The 19,758-nt window shown below is 51.3% G+C and overlaps 2 protein-coding genes and 1 long non-coding RNA gene across 3 annotated transcripts in view; 2 read left to right on the top strand and 1 right to left on the bottom strand.

Annotated features, from left to right (window-relative positions):
• Positions 1 to 16,756, top strand: Urm1 (ubiquitin related modifier 1). Its single transcript, XM_036183649.1, has 5 exons — positions 1 to 131; positions 4,883 to 4,953; positions 13,489 to 13,570; positions 15,350 to 15,398; positions 15,775 to 16,756. Exons 1-5 carry the CDS (start codon positions 97 to 99, stop codon positions 15,841 to 15,843), a joined length of 306 nt encoding a protein of 101 aa, XP_036039542.1. The 5' UTR covers positions 1 to 96; the 3' UTR covers positions 15,844 to 16,756.
• Positions 7,116 to 19,205, bottom strand: LOC118581490. The gene is made up of 3 exons (XR_004944706.1): positions 18,861 to 19,205; positions 17,717 to 18,645; positions 7,116 to 7,416 (listed from the first exon to the last, which is right to left on the bottom strand). It is a non-coding gene; the product is annotated as an uncharacterized LOC118581490 (long non-coding RNA).
• Cercam (cerebral endothelial cell adhesion molecule) overlaps positions 17,794 to 19,758 on the top strand; it is a 37,076-nt gene continuing 35,111 nt past the window's right edge. Inside the window, exon 1 of the mRNA XM_036183646.1 lies at positions 17,794 to 18,554. The gene's annotated coding sequence lies outside the window, so the exon portion shown is untranslated. The remainder of the gene's footprint in view (positions 18,555 to 19,758) is intronic.

The following is a 19,758-nucleotide window of genomic DNA, read 5'->3' as shown; positions in this document are numbered from 1 at the left end:
GACCGCCTCTTCCGCTTACGCTACCTGGCGGCGACAGGAAATAAGCGGGCGCCCCGGAAGTTGAAGGGCGTATCCTGCTAGCTTGGCTTCCTCAACATGGCGGCCCCCTTGTGTGTGGAGGTGGAGTTCGGGTGAGTGAGAACTGGGGCGCCGTGGGGATGGAGTGAAGCTAGAGGGCCTGAACCTCAGACTTCCCTCGACCTGCCGAGGCTGCTGGCGCCCTCAGAGAGCCGGGCCACTCGCCTGGGCTCTGACAGGCGCGGTCTCCCTGGGCAACGAGGCCGTAAGCGCGCTGACAGCCCCTCCTTGGTCTGTAACTTGTGGGACTCAGAGGCGTTGATAGTAACCAGGTCATCTTCCAGCGTGTTTTACCAGTGTCATTCCGAGCCCGACCCACCAAGTCTCCCTGTTGAATAATCCTTCAGTTCTTGTCTTCAGGGACAATTCCCGCCTAGTGTCTTCTTGGATGAAGGTGTGGCTAAAATAGCACTCCTTTCTTTCTCTTTCTCAAACCTAAGAGTTTTAATCAGACTCGAATCTCTTTCAAAGTAGTTTGATGAGTGCCTTCTGCATATCTGGAGCCCACATATCAACCACGAAGGGAGCGACCAACATTGACAGTATTGTGTGCACAAGATGAAAAGTTCCAGAATTGGGATACGTATCATTACTTGAAGGAACACAGGGAAAAATGAAAATCTCCTCAAATCCCTACTTTGTTCTTCCAGCACACAGAAAGTCTGTTATGGCCTCAAAATCTACAGGAGACAGACCTTGGAGCTGAGAACAAAGAACTGAGGCCTCTAGGGATATGTGGTTGTTTCTAGAATCATGGAACAGCTAGTGTGTGTGTGTGTGTGTGTGTGTGTGTGTGTGTGTGTGTGTAGATGAACAAGCTAAGGTCGAAGTGAAGATAAAACACTAGGGTAGAAATGTAAATTATTTCTAAATGCCTATCTTCCCATTGGATGCCCCCATTCCTTTTATGTTTTCCCTTCACTGGGTAGTTCATTCACCAGTCATTTATTGAGTGCCTACCATGTGCCAGGCAGTGAGCCAGACACCGAGGATACAAAGATAAATAGTACTCTGTCTATTCCCTACAGTGTTCAGCATTTCTGTCTCATGAATGTTAAGTGCAGTTTAATTGATGATATTGTGTGGCTGCTTGGATCCAACTAGAACTGTATTGGTCTGGCCTCCTGACTGTTTTGCCTCTCTGATCCTTAGCACAGCTAACACCCTACCTTTCCAACTCCCAGCCTGGGGATAAGAGAAGCTTCCTGATGCCTTTACCAGCCTTAGCAGAACTGAAAGGGAAGAAGCTACAGGCTCTCGCTGTTAATGTTTACCCGGAGCTAGCTTGCCTTTCATTCTCAGTGAGTCAGACATGGTATCTATTCATCAGAGATGTATTCTGTCTGCCAGATACTGTGCTGGCAACAGTGAGGAAGTCGTAAAGTGAATAAGACCCTGGCCCTCTACAGTTAGCAGATCTACACAGTTGCTTCCTTTCTAGCTTCAGCTGTCCTCACCACTAAGAGCAATATTGAACTCCAGCAAGACAGAACAACATTCTTTACCCACCTGTCCATCCCCTTCCACGCCTCCCCAAATAAATGAGCCATCAGAATTGCAGTCTCACAGGACTTGGTGGTTCATGCCTATCATCCCAACACTTGGAAGGCAGGTGCAGTTGGATCTCTAATTTTGAGGCCAGGCTGGACTATACAGCAAGAGACCCTCCATAAAAATGTAAAAGTAAAATAAATTAATAAATATGCTTGCCAAATCCAGAAATCTTCCATCTATCCTCCCAATTTGGTTTTGTTTGGAGACAAGAGCTCATGATGCAGCTCAGGTGGACCTCAAACTTTCTATGTGTCTGAGGCTGGCTTTGATCATCCTGGTTCCTGAGTGCTGAGATTACAGGCATATGCCACCCTGCCTATCATATATTTTTAACCTCTGACCTTTGATTGACTGTGTAACTTGACAGATATACTCCACCTTTTATTATGAATTTGAGGAGATTTTGAAAGGAGCCACAGTGCCTGTTATTCTCTCCTCACTGGTCCTAGAAATCTAGAAACGGTTGCCTCTAAGCCTTGAATAGATATGATCCTCTGGTGCCACCAGCTCTGTTAGGTCCTTTAGAAGGCTTTCTGTCTTTTTCAGGGGGTGAGTTGTTCTCAAGACGGTTTTTTTCTGTGTAACAGCCCTGGCTGTCCTGGAACTCGCTCTGTAGACCAGGCTGCCCTTGAACTCACAGAGATCCACCTCCTGAATGTTGGAACTAAAGGTATGCACCACCATACCTGGCTCACCTCTTTCTTGTTAGGACCAATTCTATCATCTTTTGGCATGCCTCCTGAACTGTTGTTAATAGAGGTGGGTTTTTTGTTTGTTTGTTTTGTTTTGTTTTCTGAGATTTGGTATCCAAGATGGCCTATATCTCAACTCAGTGGGTAGTGGAGGAAGTCCTAGAATTTCTGATCCTTCTGCGTCCATCTTCCCAGTGCTGGGTTACAGCATGTACCATCATTCTCAGTGCATGCAATGCAGGCACTCTACCGACTGATCTGTACTTCCAGCCCTAGCAGAGCATTTCACTGCAAATACAGTACAGGTGTGTTTGGCACCTTCTTTTGAGGCTGTAATGACCTAGATTTGATTTCCTCCCCGTGAGTTTGGGAAGGTGTTGGAAAAGCTGGATATACTATGGAGACCACAGAAGTAGGAGTCATATTCATTAACATGGCAAATATTTTTTAAAATTTCTGCTGTATGCCAGGCCTTATTTCATGTAGAGCCTGTTCCTGTTCTATAAAGTAGACGGAGACTAGACATGGATGGGTAGGTTGTTGTTGTTGATTGGTTGGTCATTGAAGCAGGGTCTCATGTAGCAGGCTGGCTTTAAACTTGGTATGTAGCTGAAGATGACTTTGACTTCTTGTTTCTCTACTTCTACTCCCCAAGTGCTGGAGTTATAGCATGTGATACCATGCCTAGCTTTTAGATAGGTGGGTTTTTTTTAAAGATTTATTTACTTATTATGTGTACAATATGTATCCCTGCAGGCCAGAAGAGGGCGCCAGATCTCGTTACAGATGGTTGTGAGCCACCATGTGGTTGCTGGGAGTTGAACTCAGGAACTCTGGAAGAGCTGTCAGTGCTCTTAACCTCTGAGCCATCTCTCCAGCCCCTAGATAGGTGTATTTTAAAGCAACTAGGAAAAGATGACTGAAATGTAGACCTGTCACTGATATTAGCAGACACATGCACTAGGATTTGGGGTATTGAGAGAAGATGGAGGTACCCTGGTTAAGACTGAATGGCAGGCAAATCCTATAAAACAGAAGAGGATCTGGCCTTAGGTCTGTGGGGCCCAAACAGGCCTCATGTTTGCCTCCCTAAATCAGTCTTGAGGTTAAATGTGTACCTTCTCTCACTCCAGACATGCTGACAGAAGTACTACCCTCCCTCCCCTAGGCCTAGCCAACCCAGCAGTGATGGGTCACTCAAAGCCTCATTAGTTCTCTCTTCATCTGTTTGTAAGAGGAAAAACAGGCTTGGCCTCGGAGCCTGGCAGTACCAGCTTTGGCCACTCTTGATTATTTGCCTCCAGTTCCCACCCCACTTCTCTGACCCTCTAGTCCTGAACCCCCTGCTTATCACCCTCCCCCAGCCCAGCTGCTGCATGTGCCAACCCCTACCCAGCAGAAAATGAAGCTCTTGGAAGGGGATAAATGGAGGTTCTGTGTGGGCTTGCAGCTGAAATGGCCCTGTGCACAGCCACAGATGGGCCTTTGCTCCCCCTCCACATTTCTTCATCAACAAAGCGTGACCTTGTTTAGATGACAGTCCCCCATGTTTCCCCCATGACAATGTTTGCCTTGCCTTTGCCTCCTAGTGGGCTGCCTCAGGACATCTCTGTTCCCTGAGATTGGGAAAGGGTGGTGGGGTGGGAAACATCACATCCATCAAAAGTCTGTTAGGGCCTTCTCTGTCCAGATGCACGTGAAGCCTGAGATGGGAATTGGGAAACCAGAGGATGAAATAGTGTGGGGCACTTAAGGCCCTACTGCCCACACCAGAAGTCCTGGTTTCTGGACTTGGCTTTGAGCATCTCTGCTGCCTTGACTGTCCCTTGGCTGGGTGCTGGGACACAGAAACAAACTGAACTCTGCCTTTCTGAAAGAGCTCTGGAGTTACTTAACTTGGGGCTACAGTCCACTGTGTCAGATGGAATTAACAATGTCTGCCTCCTCCCTCCTTTGCTAGGATTCCAGGCGATGGAATGGGATGAGGAACATCTTATAAGTGACAGGGTGGTGTGAACGGCTGTACTTAGTCAATGCTCAGCCCAGGGGGCTCTCTCTGCCTCCATTGCTATGTGGTGTGCACAGTAGTGCATAGAAGTGAGCAGGAACAGGGTTATTTCCACCCTTACCTGGCCAGAAATGCACAGGGTCTCCAGGGCACTCCAGAAAGGCAGCTTAGCAACTTTGGAAATAAGATCAAGGCTTGAAAAGGTGTGTACATGGCCAAGGGCTGACTGGCAAGCAGAGGTAGAGCCTGATTTCCTTCTTGGGGCTGGCAGCTCTGAAGCCTGTGTTCTACTTTTGTGTACTGAACTGCCTCTCAAGAAAGCAAAGGAAGCTGCAGTCTTGGGTCCTCCACTAATAGGGGAAATTATTTCCATCCTCTTTTCCGTGGCAGAAAGTCAGTTTGAGAGGCAGTCACTAGTCACTGGGCTGTCCCTGAACCTTGGTCTCTGCATCTCATCTCTCACCAACAGCTCTGTCTCCAGTAATCAGACTCGTCTCAGTCCTATTAGCAGTAACTTACTCAGCTGTCTTTCTCTGGCCTTCCTTTGCAGAGGTGGTGCAGAGCTCCTCTTTGATGGAGTCAAAAAACATCAGATTACCTTGCCTGAGCAAGAGGGACCTTGTGAGTATTGCATTTCCTTGCTGCTCTTTGGGGCTACTAGGCATGAATGGGTCTGTGGTTCAAGTAGAAAAAAGTTAGGATTGTCCTGGCCAGTAGCAAAGCAAGGAGAAGCTGCAAAGTGTGTTTTCCTCTCCTTCCTGGGGTGGGCCAGCTCTGCAAGAAGGAGTGAGAAATTGACCTTCATATGGGGAATGGCCGGATCAGTGCTCATCTGTTAGGAGCACTGGATGCTCTTGCAGAGAGCCCAGGTTTAGTTCCCAGCACCCACACATCTGTAACTCCAGTCTCAGGGGAGTCAGTATCCTTTTCTGATCTCTGTGAGCACATATGCAGGCAAAACACTCATACAAGCCAGATGTGGTAGTGTTCACCATAAATTCCAGCATTTGGGGAAGCAAAGGCAGAAAGGCCAGGTAGATCTCTGAGTTTGAGGCTAACCTGTTCCACATAGAGAGATCCAGGTTGGGCAGGGCTATACAATGATGAGGCATTATCTCCCCCCCCTTTTTTTTTGCCTGGGGGCGGGAGTTGAGACAGTATTTCTCTGTCTAGCTCTGGATGTCCTGGAATTCACTCTAGAGAGTTCTGGCCTTGAACTCACAGGGATCCACCTGCCTCTGCCTCCCAAGCCCTGGAATTAAAGGTGTGCACAATCACTCCCAGTTTGAGACCTTGTCTTTCTGTTTTTGTTTTCAAGACAAGGTTTAGCTTTGGAGCCTGTCCTGATTTAAAGGTGCATGGCACCATTGCCCAGCTCAAACCTTGTATTAAAAAAAACAGGCCAGGCAGTGGTGGTGAATGCCTTTAATCCCAGAACTTGGGAGGCAGAGCCAAGTGGATGTCTGTGAGTTTGAAGCCAGCCTGGTCTACAGAGTGAGATCCAGAACAGGCACCAAAACTACATGAGAAACCCTGTCTCGAAAAATCAAAAAACAAGATAAAACAAAACAAAAAAAACAATGGTTTGGAGAGATGGCTCAGAGGTTAAGAGCACTGACTGCTCCTCCAGAGGTCCTGAGTTTAATTTCCAGCAACCACATGGTGGCTCACAACCATCTGTACGTTCTTCTGGTGTGCAGGCAGGCATGCAGACAGAACACCGTATACAAAATAAATAAATCTTAAAAAATAAAAAGTAGAACAACAACAACAAAAAACCCCACTCGTATGAATAAAATAAGCAAATCTTTAAAAACATGCTGGGCGTGATGGCACACACCTTTTATCCCATCTCTCAGTGGCAGAAGCAGGAGGATCTCTGTGAATTTGAGGCCAACCTTGTTTACCCAGCAGGCTCCAGGACAGCACAAGAGAGACCATGTCTCAAAAAAATAAACACAAAATTAAAAAGAGGGTTCAGCAAATAAGATGCTTGCTACCAAGCCTGATAGCTTAGTTCTGAGCTCCAGGACCCACAGGGTAGAAGGAGAGGACTGACTCCCTGAGGTTGTCCTCTGACCTCCATGTATATACAGTGTCACATGCGTGAGTGTGTGTGCACACACACAATAGAAGAAATTTAATAAAAAAGGGAAAAGAAGAAAATTGTGGTCGGGTGGCAGCGGCGGCGGCACACGCCTATAATCCCAGAACTTGGGAGGCAGAGCCAGGAGGATCTCTGTGAGTTCGAGGCCAGCTGGGGGCTACCAAGTGAGTTCCAGGAAAGGTGCAAAGCTACACGGAGAAACCCTGTCTCGAAAAAACCAAAAAAAAAAAAAAAAAAAAAAAAACCAGAAGAAAATCTCACTAGGCGGTGATGGCACACACCTTAAATCCCAGGCCGCCCATAGTGGTGCTTGATTTTAATGCCAGCACTCAGGAGGTAGAGGCAGGTGGATCTCTGAGTTAAAGGCCAGACTTATCATAGTGAGTTTCAGGACAGCCAGGGCTACACAGTGAGACCTTGTCTCGAAAAACAACAAAAACGGAGTTTCTTAAAATACCAGTTTGGGCTGAAGATGGAGCTTAGCTAGCGATTTGCCTAGCATGCATAAAGTCCTTTGTTTCATCCCCAGCTCTGAATAAGCCAGGCCTAAAACTGGGTGACCCTGAAATGTCAGCACTCAGGAGGTAGAGGAGGATGACCAGAAGTTCAAAGTTAGAGGAGAGTTTGAAGCTGGCCCTGGGATACACAGGAGACTATGCAAAATCAAATACCACAAGTTGTGCTTTATTTCCTCATACAGTTTGCTTGACACAGAACTGCGCACATTCTCACAATCCCATCCTCGTGTGACTCACGAAATACTCAGCAAGTGTCACTTAAGTAGTAATCATTTCTTCTTCTGGACCTTAGCAGTGACGTCTTCTTTGTTCTGGTTCCTGCCTGTGACTGACCCAAGAGGTAGCTGCCCATTTCCACTGGTTGATTAGTTGCTTCGTTCACTGATTGACGTAGGAGCTCTCTCTGTGTAGCCCAGGCTGTCCCTTTTCCTCTGGCACCATCACAGGCATGCCCCGCTCCTGCAAGGGAGGGCAGGGGCTGAGCAGCAGTTCCTGGGCTTTAAACTGCTTAGCATGCATTTCACAGCCTCTCTGGGGCCAGCTGTTCCTTTCTCTGCTCTCCAGGCCTGTTTGCTGATCCCTTTCCTACCTCCCTCCTCTCCCCTCCCCTCCCCGTCCCTGTGCAAAATTGCTTTTGAAAAGATCCACTTTCTGCTTAATTAAACAATGAGGAGCGTCCCCTCACACATCTGTAAACCTCCTTCTGAGGCCAGTTTAGCCCACAAACTGCTCCATTCTTACCCCCATTCACTTGTAAATGGAGCCTCTGAGGTTCCCTCCACCCCTCTTCCCTTTCATTCCACCCATGCCAGCTCTTTCTTCTCCCTTGAGCTCAGGCCTGGGTTGGGAATCCCAGAAGAGCCCTGCCTGGGAGCCCAAGCTGATGGACTTGGTAGGGAAGGACAGTTTAACTCATGGATATGGTTTAGAGGCCGCGGTGGAGGGAGAAAACCCGTGTTGGCATGGGCCCTGCGCTCCGGCAGCCCAGGGTACAGGAATAGCATAAGACACATTTCTACATGGGAGAAAGCGCTTCAAGTGGAGCAGCCTTGTCTCCTGTGTGTTCACAGAGGCTGAATGAGGCTCTGTGGCAGCCAGGGCTATTTTCTCTTCAGCTCTGAGGGGCAGTGGGTTCTCAACCTTCCTAATGCTTTGGTCTTTTAGTACAGTTCCTCATGTGGTGACCTCCAGCCATACAGTTATTTCGTTGCTACTTCATAACTGTAATTTTGCTCCTGTTGTGTATTGTAATGTAAATATCTGATAAGGAAGATGTCTGATATGCCATCCCCTGAAGGGGTCACAGCCCACAGGTTGAGAACAGCTGCTCTCAGGAGCCCAGCCAGTGGGGCTGTCAGTGTCTCCCTAAGCAAGGAAGGTCTACTGGGGCAAGGGATTCTGGGTGGAGGTTCCTTTTTCTTTCTTATTTTATTATATAAGGTTACCTAAGACCATTTTTCATGCCAAGTATATAATGTACTTTGAGTATATTCCTTCACTTTTGTGAACCCCAGTAAGTCTTTTTTGAGGTAGGTTCTCATGGAACCCAGGCTGGCCTATAAACTTGCTGATCTTCCTGCTTCAACCTCCTAAGTGCTGGGATTACTGGCTTTTACCACCAAGTTTAGCCTAATGAAAGGTTTCATACTTTTACTCCAAGCTGGGCACGCCATGGTTCCGATGGCATGGCCACCTTTAGGTCAGGGCTCTGGCAGCCCAGAGGATGAGGAATCGAGACTTGAGTACACAGCTGAGAGCACCCATCTGTTGGGTGGTCCCTGTGTGTTTGATGCTGACATCCTGCTGCTGGCCTTTTGCCTTCATCCTCATAGCAACCTTTTGGAGTGTGGGTTATTATCCACATTGTCAGGATAAATGATACCAATACATTGAAGTGAAGTGACTTGCCCGAGGCTATGCAGCCCTCAAAGCAAGCCTCTCTATTTGACCTTTAACTGTCCACCACAAGCTCCTCTCCCTGTTGTCCCCTGATGGGCCAACAGGTCCAAGGCCTCTTGCACTGGAAACTTTGCATTAGGGTGCCCTCTTCCTCCCCAGCACTGAGTGCGTGGCTGCCTATGGCATGCACAGCCTTGGAGTGTGAATCTTCCCACACAGCTTGTCCAGGAGCTGGACCAGCCGCTAGCATCTTACAGATCTGAACACCTAAAATGGAAGGAAGATGGTGGGAGTGCCTGTAGCTCCAACTACACGGGAGGCTGAGACAGGGGTATTGCCCAAGGCAGGACCTCAGACCAGCCTGAGCAACCTGCGAAGGAAGACCAGTGAGTGGGCCCCACCCTTTCTTATTTTTTTGTTTTCTTTTTCTTTTTTTTCTTCCTTTCTTGCTTGTTTTTTGCCCTTTTTTTGGGGGGGGGGTTGGTTTGTTTTGTTTGTTTGTTTTGTTTTTTGAGACAGGGTTTCTCTGTAGACCAGGCTGGCCTCGAAGTAACTCACAGAGATCTGCCTGCCTCTACATCTCGGGTGCTGGGACTAAAGGGTGCACCACCTCCTCCAGGTCCCACCCTCTTATTCCTGTTGCTCCCTCTGGCTTCCAGTGAGCATATAGCACATCCCACAGAAGGCCCCAGCACTACCAGATTTGTGGTACACCTCTCTTCTAAGGCTAGGATTCTGGGCGGTGGGCAGAGCACATGGAAAACCAACATACTGGAGAGTCCAGAGGAGACAGTTCCTTTCTCTGGATTCAGGAATAATTGATAGTCTAGGCACAACTCTAAGATTGTCTTATTTGATCCTTATATCAGTGCATTCTTTTTTCAAAAAAGTTTATTTTATGTGTATGGGTGTTTTGCCTACAAATAAAACTCTGCACCGTGTGCATGCTTGGTACCCATGGAGATCAGAACAGGGCATCAGATCCCCAAGACTGGAGTTGTAGATGATTTTGAAATGCCATATGGGAGAATCAGATCCAGATCCTCTGCAAGAGCAGCTAGTGCTTTTACCCATTTAACCATCTCTCCAGATGCAAAATTTTTTAAAGTGTGTGTGTGTGTGTGTGTGTGTGTGTGTGTGTGTGTGTGTGTGTACCTGCCAGAGGAGACTAGAAGTGAGTATCAAATCCCTGGAGATGAATTGAAGGTGGTTGTGAGCTGCCCAACATGGGTGCTGGGAACCTAAGTCTAGTCTTCTGGAAGAGTAGCAAGCACTCTTGACTGCTGAGCCTTCTCTCCAGCCCAGTAATGTGCAGTCTTACCTCATTTTTCTTTTTTCGAGAGAGCTGAGGCTCTGAGAATTCCTTCCTGGGTCATTTAACTAGGAGGAAATGGAAGCCAACCCAGAACTAAACTAGCAGGCGATGTGCACCTGTGGTTCCAGACTGAGGAGGTGGCAGCCCCGGGATTGGGATTGCTCAGCTACAGAGCAAGTTTAAGGCCAGCCTGGCTCCACAAGACTCTTGTCTCAGGTGAAGACTGTCACCTTCTCCCTTCCCACTGGTGTTCCGCTGGCATCTTAGAGTTGTGAGAACAGCATCCCTGAGTGTCAGACTCTGCTCTGGGAATAGCAGTGGGAGGTGCCATGTTGTGTGGCAGGACAGAGAAGCTTGGAGACAGGGACCAGGAAACATACACCTCATCAACACCACTAGGGTTTAGGAGGAGGGAGCAACCTCACTTGGAGCAGGCCTTCCCCGGGGCTCTGATGCTGATCTTCCTGCCTTCTCCATTCTGCTGTCTTGAACCTGCCAGTTGCATGGCGCCTCAGCTCTTCCCATGTGTGCTTCCTTCTGTCCAGAACGCTCCCCCCACTTTAGGCCTAAAGCTTCAGTGTTAACACTCTTGGAAAGGCGTTTCCTGGTCCCAAAGGAGTTAGCACACACCACAGCTAATTAAGTAATGTCTGCCGCCTCTGCTGCCCTCTCAGAAGGAAGGCTCTGTGTCCATCTTGCTGGCCACCATCACCCTAGTGCCTGGCACAGGATAGTTGCTCAATAAATGTTTGTCTTGTGAACGGTGGCTGCAGGAGGGAAATATGACCAGGAGGAGTGGAAAGAAGGGAGGTAGTGAGAAGGTGAAAGTAAGGTTCTCTACCCCATCTACCCCAGAGCCACCCCAGCCACCAGTCCCTGCTTCTGCTCAACCCTTCCTCCTCCCCTGGGCGCCTTTGGAAGCCGACCATCTGGCTTGGAGCCTATTTGCATATTGTCTGGGCCTCAGCAAGCCAAGCAAGATGTCCCCGGGGGTGCATTTCAGGCCAGGCTGAGTGGCCCTTGCAGCCTGAGAAGGGAGCCATGAGTCCCACCTCTCCCCACCCCCAAATCCAGGCACAGGGACAATACAGGCTGCTGTGATACAGCAGCCTCACCATGGTAACAAGCTATCAAAAATGTAGGCGGGCCTGGAGTGGGGGGCAGACAGAAGAGGGAGGGAGTGACCTCAGCGAATAGGAGCATCATGATAAATGAGCCAGCACTGGGCAGCAGACTCACCCCCCAGCCACCCCTCTGGGAGTCCATGACAGTGTCATCACGTGGATGACCCCAACATGACCACTATCCCTCCTCTATTCCCAAGCTATCTAGAGTGGAGCAGAAGTACCCTCTATGGAAGGAGCCAGGGCTGCTTCCCAGGAGAATCCTGATTCTATACCAGCAAGCCAGGACTGTCAGATATAGCCTGTGGTCACTGACTGGGCCAACCTCTTTCCAGTCCTTCCATGTCCAGACACACAAGCACGGCCCTGGCTGCCGAGGCTGGCTGATGCCTAGCTGATGGATGTGTCAGACTCCAGTAGTTCAATCGAACAGCCACAAGATGTATGGGCTGGCGGCCCACCAGAGAGTGAAGGCCAATGGGATTCAGGGCCAAGGGGAGCCTCTGCAACCTGGGTCTCGGAGAAGAGTCCAAGAACCCAAGTACAGCTTGAGGAGGCAGCACCCTTCTTCCTCGCCTTGGGGACTTAAAAAGGAATTTTAGCCAGGCTGTGGTGGTGCCTTTGATCCCAGCACTTGGGAGGCTGAAGCAGGCAGATTTCTGTGAGTTTGAGGCCAGCCTGGGCTACAGAGCAGGTTTCAGGACAGCCAGGGCTACACAGAGAAACCCTGTTTTGGAGGGGGGAAAAAAAGAGGAATTTTTAATTGGAAGATGGCAGTTTTAGTCCATGGACACTACTTGTTGTCCTGTGGGTGTTTGTGTCCAGCAAACAGGGACTAGTTTATTCACACTGCACCTTCCCACCCCCTGGCCTACCCAGGGCTGGATTTGCACCTGCATTGCAGTGTGAATCTGACACTGGGAGCAGAGTGAAGCTTCCTTGTGTCCTAGCAGCCCTTTACTCTAGGACTTTGGGATAGTCTAGACAAGATAGCTCAGGCCACGTGCTCACCGTGCTTCAGCTTCACCTCAGAACCTTGTCTCAGGTGCTGGGAAGGGCAGCAGGCCCTCTAAGACTCTGAATCAGGACACGCCCCCTATGGCTTCCTGAATGCTAGTTGTTTCCCTAGGACCTTTGTTCTCAAGTCACCTGTGAGAGAGAGCAGGACCTCCAGGAGCCTCAGCAACAATCTGAGTGAAGAGTGGTAGAGGTCCTGGGCACTACAGCCTTTATAGATGAGACCGATCCAGTTTGCTGTGGGCTGGTCCCCTACTCCGAGGAAAGGCTGGTAACCCTGGAGACCACTGCCTCCACATGCTGCACAAAGAGACTGGTGGCCACCCCAGTGCCCATCCTAGGAGAGAGCTCTGGGTGTTCAGCAGAGCAGGAGAAGTCCTTGCAACCCAGAACCTCTTGCCTTGGCAAGGTGGCCACCCCTCCAGGGGCTGCAAAAGTGGGGGTAATGAGCAGTGATTTGTCAGTGTCTGCCTGGTGAGGAGCCTTCTCTCCCTCTGCTAGAGGAAATTAACTGATGTTATCGGCTCAGTGATTGTTTTTCTCCCCTCACAAAGGGAAATATATGCAGACCCTGCCTGTGAGCAAAGCTGAAGCCTCCCTAGCTGGACTGGCAAGATAGATAAAGGTGGTAACAGTTCTTTGATGATCTCTAAGCAGCCTTGTTGAGGAACATCAGCCCAGCGCTTGTGCTTGCGCTTGCGCGCGCTCTCTCTCTCTCTCTCTCTCTCTCTCTCTCTCTTTCTCTCCCTCTCTCTGAGTTCTTTTTTTTTAAATCCTTTTAAATTATATGTATATATGTGTAAGCATATGCATGTAAGTGCATGCAGAGTGTAGAAGAGGGTATTGTATCCCTGGGAACTGGAGGCATAGGTGGCGATGAGCCACCCAGTGTGAGTGAGTGCCAGGGAACTGAACTTGGGTCCTCTGAAACAACGGCCCCTCCCCTTCACCACTAAGCCATCTCTCCAGCCCCTGCCCCTGAGTTCTGCAGTTCCTCCCCGTGCCTGCAGCTGTGCCATGGCCACTTCTCTGAAGACTCGTCTGACAGTCACTGGCCTTCCCTAATCAGGTTTCTGGGCCCTATGAGCCCCATGTTCACTTCTGTGCCAGGCAAAGCTTTGGGGCCTGGGGATGAGTTGGGTTTGACCTTGGTTTGTTCTGTGCCTCCCTCTCTAGGGGACATCCGGAACCTCCTTGTCTGGATCAAGAAGAACTTGCTCAAAGAGCGGCCAGAGCTGTTCATCCAGGGAGAGAGTGTGTGAGTTCCCTCCCCCGTTTCCTGAGCAAGGCAGAGAGGGAAGGCTGTGTAAGCCTGTGTCCTGGGGTTCTGACTGTCCAGTCCTCTTGAGTCCTCTGGCCCTGTTTTCTCAAACTCCTCTGAGGAAAGAGCTGTTTCTAGTTTGCTTGTCTACACTAGGCTGTTAGAGGTTCTTAAAAGCCCGTATGAAAGGGGTCTGGTTATGCATCTGGTCACCACCTGGTTACTTTGCTTCTCCTGGCCTCAGTTATCCTCTGTACAGAAAATATCAAGAAAGCCATACTGCCCGAGGTCCCCCTCATCCTGAGCTAGGACAGTTGCCCCACAGGCCTTTCCTCAATGACAGAAGCATTCTCACCAGTGCTGCCTGGTGGTGGCAGCTGCCACTTGTGGTTGGGTGAACCCTCAAAGTTGGCCAGTGTGACCGAGAAACTAAATGTTCCATTTTAGCTGGGTGTGGTGGCACACCTTTAGCCCCAGCTCTTGGTAGTCAGAGGCAGGTGGATCTCTGTAAGTTTTAGGCCAGTCTGGTCTACTTAGAGGGTTCTAGAAAGCCAGGGCTCCGTAGTAAGACCCTGTCTCAAAAACAAAACAAAACAGAAGGCTAAGTGGGAGAACTGCCACACGCTTGAGGACAGCTTAAGCTACATAACAAGAATCTGTCTTCCAAATCAAACACAGGCTGCAGAGGTGGGTCACAGGTTGAGAGCAAGGACTAGTCTTCCAGAGAACCAAGTTTGATTCCCAGCACCCACACCAGGTTGCTCACAACCACCTGTCACTGTACCTCCATCTCTGACTCGTTCAGCCTCTTCTGTACCTGCACTCACCTATACACACACACACACAGAATTAAAAATTAAATAAATAACACTCAAAATATTCCATTTTCTTTGTCTGTCCTTGAAGTGGCTATATGTGGTCAGTAGGTATCACAGTGTAAGCGATCACAGAGACGAGGTTCCAGGTTACTGCATGCACGTACCCTCTCAGACACACATAGCTCCCCACCTGTTCCAACCTACTAGCAAAAACCCAGGTTCCTCCTGCCAAGTCATTCTGATTCTAAACAAAGATCGTCTCCTGTGTAAAAGAGGTGGGCCATGAAATTGGGAGACTCTTACGTCTGCCTTCAATAATGGGTCACCCTATGGGCTAGGACTGCTCTCCACTCTCCAGTTTCTGGCACAGCAGTCCTGGAAGCCAACTGCAAGGACATCGGTGCTCCCTGGGCCATTGCCAGTAGGAATCAGGACCGGCTCTCAGACATTTAGGTACCTGGTGCCACTGGCAGCCTTCTTTGGCTCAGAAGAGCTGAGCTTGCCTCCTCCAGAATAGGCATCTTGGAGGCCTAGAAGCCAAAGCCCTTCCTTTCCAGAGCCCAGGAGAATAAGATTAGACACTGGGAAAAATAGGTTCCTCTTTCTGGTTACTCAGACATAGTGGCAAGCAAGCCCTGCACACCATTTTTTTTATAGCCCTCAGTAGTCCTTGTGGGGCAGACCTTATAATTGGCTCTGTTTTCACATGAAGAAAGCTGATGCCCAGAAAAGTAAAATGCCTTGCCTGAAGTCTGGGTGGTAGGTGATGCTGACCCTTGCTCATTTTCTTTAAGATGCCCTCAAGACCTTGATTGTCTGACCTGGTTTCCTGACCACACAGACTGTGGCCTCCATTTGTTGGGAAGTCGGGAGGAAAGGTTCCCCCGACTCCTGCACCCCACAGGCTCTGAACCTCCTGCCTTCCACTTCCTACCCCTCACTACCCTCTTTCCCACAGGCGGCCAGGAATTCTGGTGTTGATTAATGATGCCGACTGGGAACTGCTGGTCAGTACCTCCAGTGACACTCTTCCCCAGCCCCTGCCTTCAGTGGGAAATGCTGCTTCAGTGGGAAAACCCTGGGCCTCTGATCAGTCCAGGTCGGGGCTGGAAAATCTGTCTCATTCACTACCCCCCCCCCCCATGGGGCTATTCCTGCCTTCCATCTCAAATAAGGAGGGATTGAATGGCTGCTGGGGAGGGAGGCAGGGAGCTCACCCATCCTGGAGATTTGAAAGTTGCATGTGTAGGATCTCCATTTTTCTGGTGAGGTTTTTCATTTATTCCCAGAACAGCCACTTTTACCTTTTTCTCTTCCCTGTCCCAACACCTGGCAATGACCTAGGCCATGTTCTGATGGTCCCTGTCCTCTTTCCTGCCCCAGGGGGAGCTGGACTACCAGCTGCAAGACCAGGACAGCATCCTCTTCATCTCCACACTGCACGGCGGCTGAGGGCTCCTCTGTGAGCCCGAGCACCTTTGCAAGGGGAGCACAGGACAACCACACCTCTCCCTGGGCCCTGCTTCCAGTCCTCAGTTCCCCTTGGCTGCCTCCTTCTCTGCTGTACCCCTGAGCTCCCTCTAGGCAGGCAAAAGAGGCCAGGTGCTAAAAATGAGCCTTTTTGGGCAAGGCGCGTGAGCAGGGAGGGAGAACAGTGCCTGAGCCCAGCACTCCTTCCAGCCGTTGAGAGGGAGGAGGGCACTCCTGTGACATGTCAGGAGTGGAGGGGGCTCTATGCCCAGGTGACCGACCGGCTGCTTGCCGCTCCTTCTGTCTCGGTATATGTAAGCACTGAGTGACTGCCTAGAAGGCACTCCAGTTCCTGAGACATCTTCATGGGGAAGATGGATGAACTTGAGTAACTGATGAGAAGCCCCTCTCTTGCCAAAGATTAGAGGGGGCCTCCGCCTCAGTTTCCCCATCTGGACACTGAGGACTCTGCTTGTCCCCCACTGATGTCATTATGGAACCCCAGCTGGGGTCCCCTATTCAGTGCTCACCTCCCTCCCCTCCACCCAGCAGCTGCTCTCCTAGCCACACCCCTCCTCCTGTTCCCCCCCATCCCCAGCCCTTGACCCTGGCCGGCCTCCCCCCCCTACATAGGCCACCAGATGGGCTCCTGAGACACTCTCCAGTCTGCCTACAACTCTTTCTGCTGAGGAGAGAGAATGGGAGGAAGTAGCCTAACCTTAGAGGGGGTGGGGCCTCTGTGTAACTCCCAGCTTCCTGAAACAAGCAGGGTTTGGGTGTGCAGCACCTGGTAGGCAGAGGGCTGTGCCCCCCTTTCCTCCATCCCTTCTGGAAATCTGGGGACCTTGTGCCTGCAGCTGGCCTTGGGCAAATAAAAAGACTAGGTTGTTTACTAGCCTTGCTTGAAACTTCATCCTTAGAAACTGGTGGTACCCTGTATCCCTCAAATCGGTGGGCTCTGTTCTGAGCCAAGGGCTCAGATGGCCTTCACCTGAAAGGCTAACACATGATCTGTTCCAAAGAGAAGGTGGCTCCGTGGGGCCATCTGGAGAAGGGAGTGCAGACCCATAAAGATCAGTCCCGACCCACCCTCGGCCATTCTCACCAGTCTATCTAGGCTTTGTTCTACCAGCTGCAGTCCCGGAACCCACGAGAGGGAGAGGGCTGGTCTAAGTGGGACTTCCATGACCTGCAGAAAAAAGCTTCATCCGACCCAAAGTGTTGCTTTTCGTTAAACGTCAGTAAGGCAGGATTCCTTACCCGACCTAGATGAGAGCACCTAATGTGGGCCAATTGGGAGTGGAGAACACACGGCCCCTGGTTGGAGAGCTGTTCCCAGGCTCTGCCACAGAGCAGACCTCTGGGCCTGTGTGTGTGCGGGGAGCTATGTTGGGATTACTGGTGAGGACTGGCTGGGTGCAGATTAAGGCCAGTGTTGGGGCCAAGTGCTGTTGAGACTGTGCTGATGTCAGGCCTTGTCATTGCTCTCGGGTCAGCTTGTCCTGGTTTCTGTAACACTCCCTCCTGCAGTAGTACCTCCTGAGCATCAGCTACTGGGGATAAGTTGTAGGATGCCTTCTGCTGCTGATGTGGTTAGGGGATTTCCCTGCTGCTGTGGCACCCCAGTTAATATTGAGCATTCAGGAGGATGGGCTGAGGAAACTAGCTTTCGCCATCCAGGGTGCCAGTGCCATCGCGCAAATTGGCCGGAGCCCATTCATCCTAGTCCACTCGGGTCATTTTAGTTTCTGGCAGAAAGGGGTCAGAAATAGGTGACTCAGCCCATCAGCACCAACAGCCCCCTCCTGTGCAACTCATGGCCCTTGCTTTTGAGGAAATAAACAAGTCCCACTACCTCTGAAGATTTTTCTTTAATGAGGATTCGTTTGTCCAAGTTCTTATTTCCAAAACCGAGGCGGTTGCCCGGCTAGAGCGCATCATTCCCCAGCTTCTCGGTTTCTGGCAGCGGTGGGAGGCTCAGCCCATCAGTCGGTCCAGAGGAGCTTGTGGGAGGGGTTGGTTGGCTGATTGGGGTATACGGGTTGATTTCGGATTTTTTGTTGCTGTTGTTTGGGAGTACTGGTTAGGGGACAGGTTAGAACAAATTCAAAACGAGTTAATGAACGAATTTTGCTGGCATCTGCCTTCACCCCCGAATAACTGCGGCTCAGGCCAAGGACCGGCTGCACGAACCACATTCCGGTCCCGCCGCTGTGTGCCAGATTCGTTACGGCTGAAATTTGAAAACGGGGAAAACCAGTGCGATCAACTGGAGGACCCTGCCAGCCGACACAGGTCACCCGCAGAGGAGGAGACGAAGGAAGAGGATGAGGATGAGGATGGCGGCGCTGGTCGCAAGGACTAGTGTCCCTTCTTTGCGCGCCAGTCTGGGGCCACTATGCTTTTGCTGGGACCTGCCAGCCGCCGCCCCGGGGTCTCCCATCGTGGACCTCCTCTCTGTGGACCCCGTTTCTGTTGAGCCCGGAGCTCAACCACAGATGTCCAGCCACAATTCTCGGTTGGCCGCAGACTCGTACAAGAATTGCGTTTGGACAATCAGTGGCGAAGCCCCTGAGTTCAGGGCCCCGGTCTCCTGCGGGGTTCTGCCTGGCTCCTTAAAAGCGCACACCAGATCTCGGGAGCTGCGCGTCGGAATACCTCGCAGAAGCTCATCAACTGCAGCCCATCCCGCGGTAAGGTGGAGGAGCGGGCACGCAGATCCCGGCCCTGAACGGGCATCCCCATCGCCCCCAACGTGTCTCTTTCCATCGTGGCCAAGGGTCCCTAGAGTAAGCGGCGTTGTGTCTCTGGGCCACCCCAGCTTGCAGGAATATCCTGTCAGGCCCAGGGGAACCCTGGCTCCTCTCTCCCCGCCCCCAGACTGGGCTCTCCGGCAATCCAGAAAACTGGGGCCCTAGGCCGGTGGCGTCTCTGAGCCCGGGGTCTAGGGTGCTGGACTCACTGGGGGCCCCCTCCCCCGCCCGGCCCCGCGCACGCACCGGCTCGGGCGCTCTCTGCTTCCTTGTGGCTGAGTCGCGGGTGGCGGTAGCCCAGGCGGCGGGGAGCACCGGAATGCGCCGCCGGGTCACCTGCAGCTCCCAGGGAGCCTGACCGGGAGCCGGCGTGCTGGCGAGGCGCAGGGCTGAACCCGAGCGGGCGCCTCTGGTGGCTCGGGGCCGGGGCGGGCTTTTAGTGGGCCGCTCCAACAATACGGGCCTGGCGCGGAGAAAGGGGCTCGGCTGCAATTGGTACTGGATTTGAATAACGCCACGGGGCCATCAATGGTCATTGTGTCGACGGGTAATGAATCTCCGCTGTCTTTCGGTCTGGCCAGGCAGCTGCAACCTGCGCTCAGGCAGCTCTTAAAGACATAGCATGCCCCTCCCTGGGGGCCGCCCCCCCTGCACCGGCCGGACCCTGCGCCCTCCCACCCCCACTCAGCACCCTCCACTCCCGATGCCCCGCCTGCTCTCTAAGTCTGACCCTTTTGCCGGTGGCCCCCTCCCTCCAGGGCCAGGCACCCACATCTCCATCTTGGACTCTGGACATGAATCAGGCCTCTCTGAGCTTGGATGAACTCCCCCCGAAGAGTGCCCAAGGACCCCAGACTCTATTAAGGCCCAAGCTGCCTCCCAGCCACATCTTTATCTTGTGGTTTCTGGAGTCCTCGCTCCTTAAAGCTCCTTCTCAGGGGTTTCTCTGGAATGTGAAGGGGTAACAGTCTGGAGGTCAGAGGGTCACCATCCCTTTTCCCCTTAGAACGCTCATCTAAAAAATAAGGGGGAAGCATGTAGTCCCGACCAACAGACTAGGATGCAGTCTCCAGAGACCACACCCCCAAGAGGGGTCTGAAAGCTACCCTTCCCCTCCCCAAGGACAAGGGCTTGATTCCCAGGC

Source organism: Onychomys torridus, chromosome 4, assembly GCF_903995425.1.
Source record: "Onychomys torridus chromosome 4, mOncTor1.1, whole genome shotgun sequence".
NCBI lineage: Eukaryota > Metazoa > Chordata > Mammalia > Rodentia > Cricetidae > Onychomys > Onychomys torridus.
Note: the sequence above shows the minus strand (reverse complement) of the source record. Positions and strands in the feature narration are given on the sequence as shown.

Excerpts from the sequence above, each read along its gene's own strand:
- Urm1 (XM_036183649.1), top strand. The coding sequence starts at position 97 with ATGGCGGCCCCCTTGTGTGTGGAGGTGGAGTTCGG. Across the intron at positions 4,954-13,488 it reads GCCTGAGCAAGAGGGACCTT|GGGACATCCGGAACCTCCTT; the intron begins GTGAGTATTGCA and ends CTCCCTCTCTAG. Across the intron at positions 13,571-15,349 it reads TTCATCCAGGGAGAGAGTGT|GCGGCCAGGAATTCTGGTGT; the intron begins GTGAGTTCCCTC and ends TCTTTCCCACAG.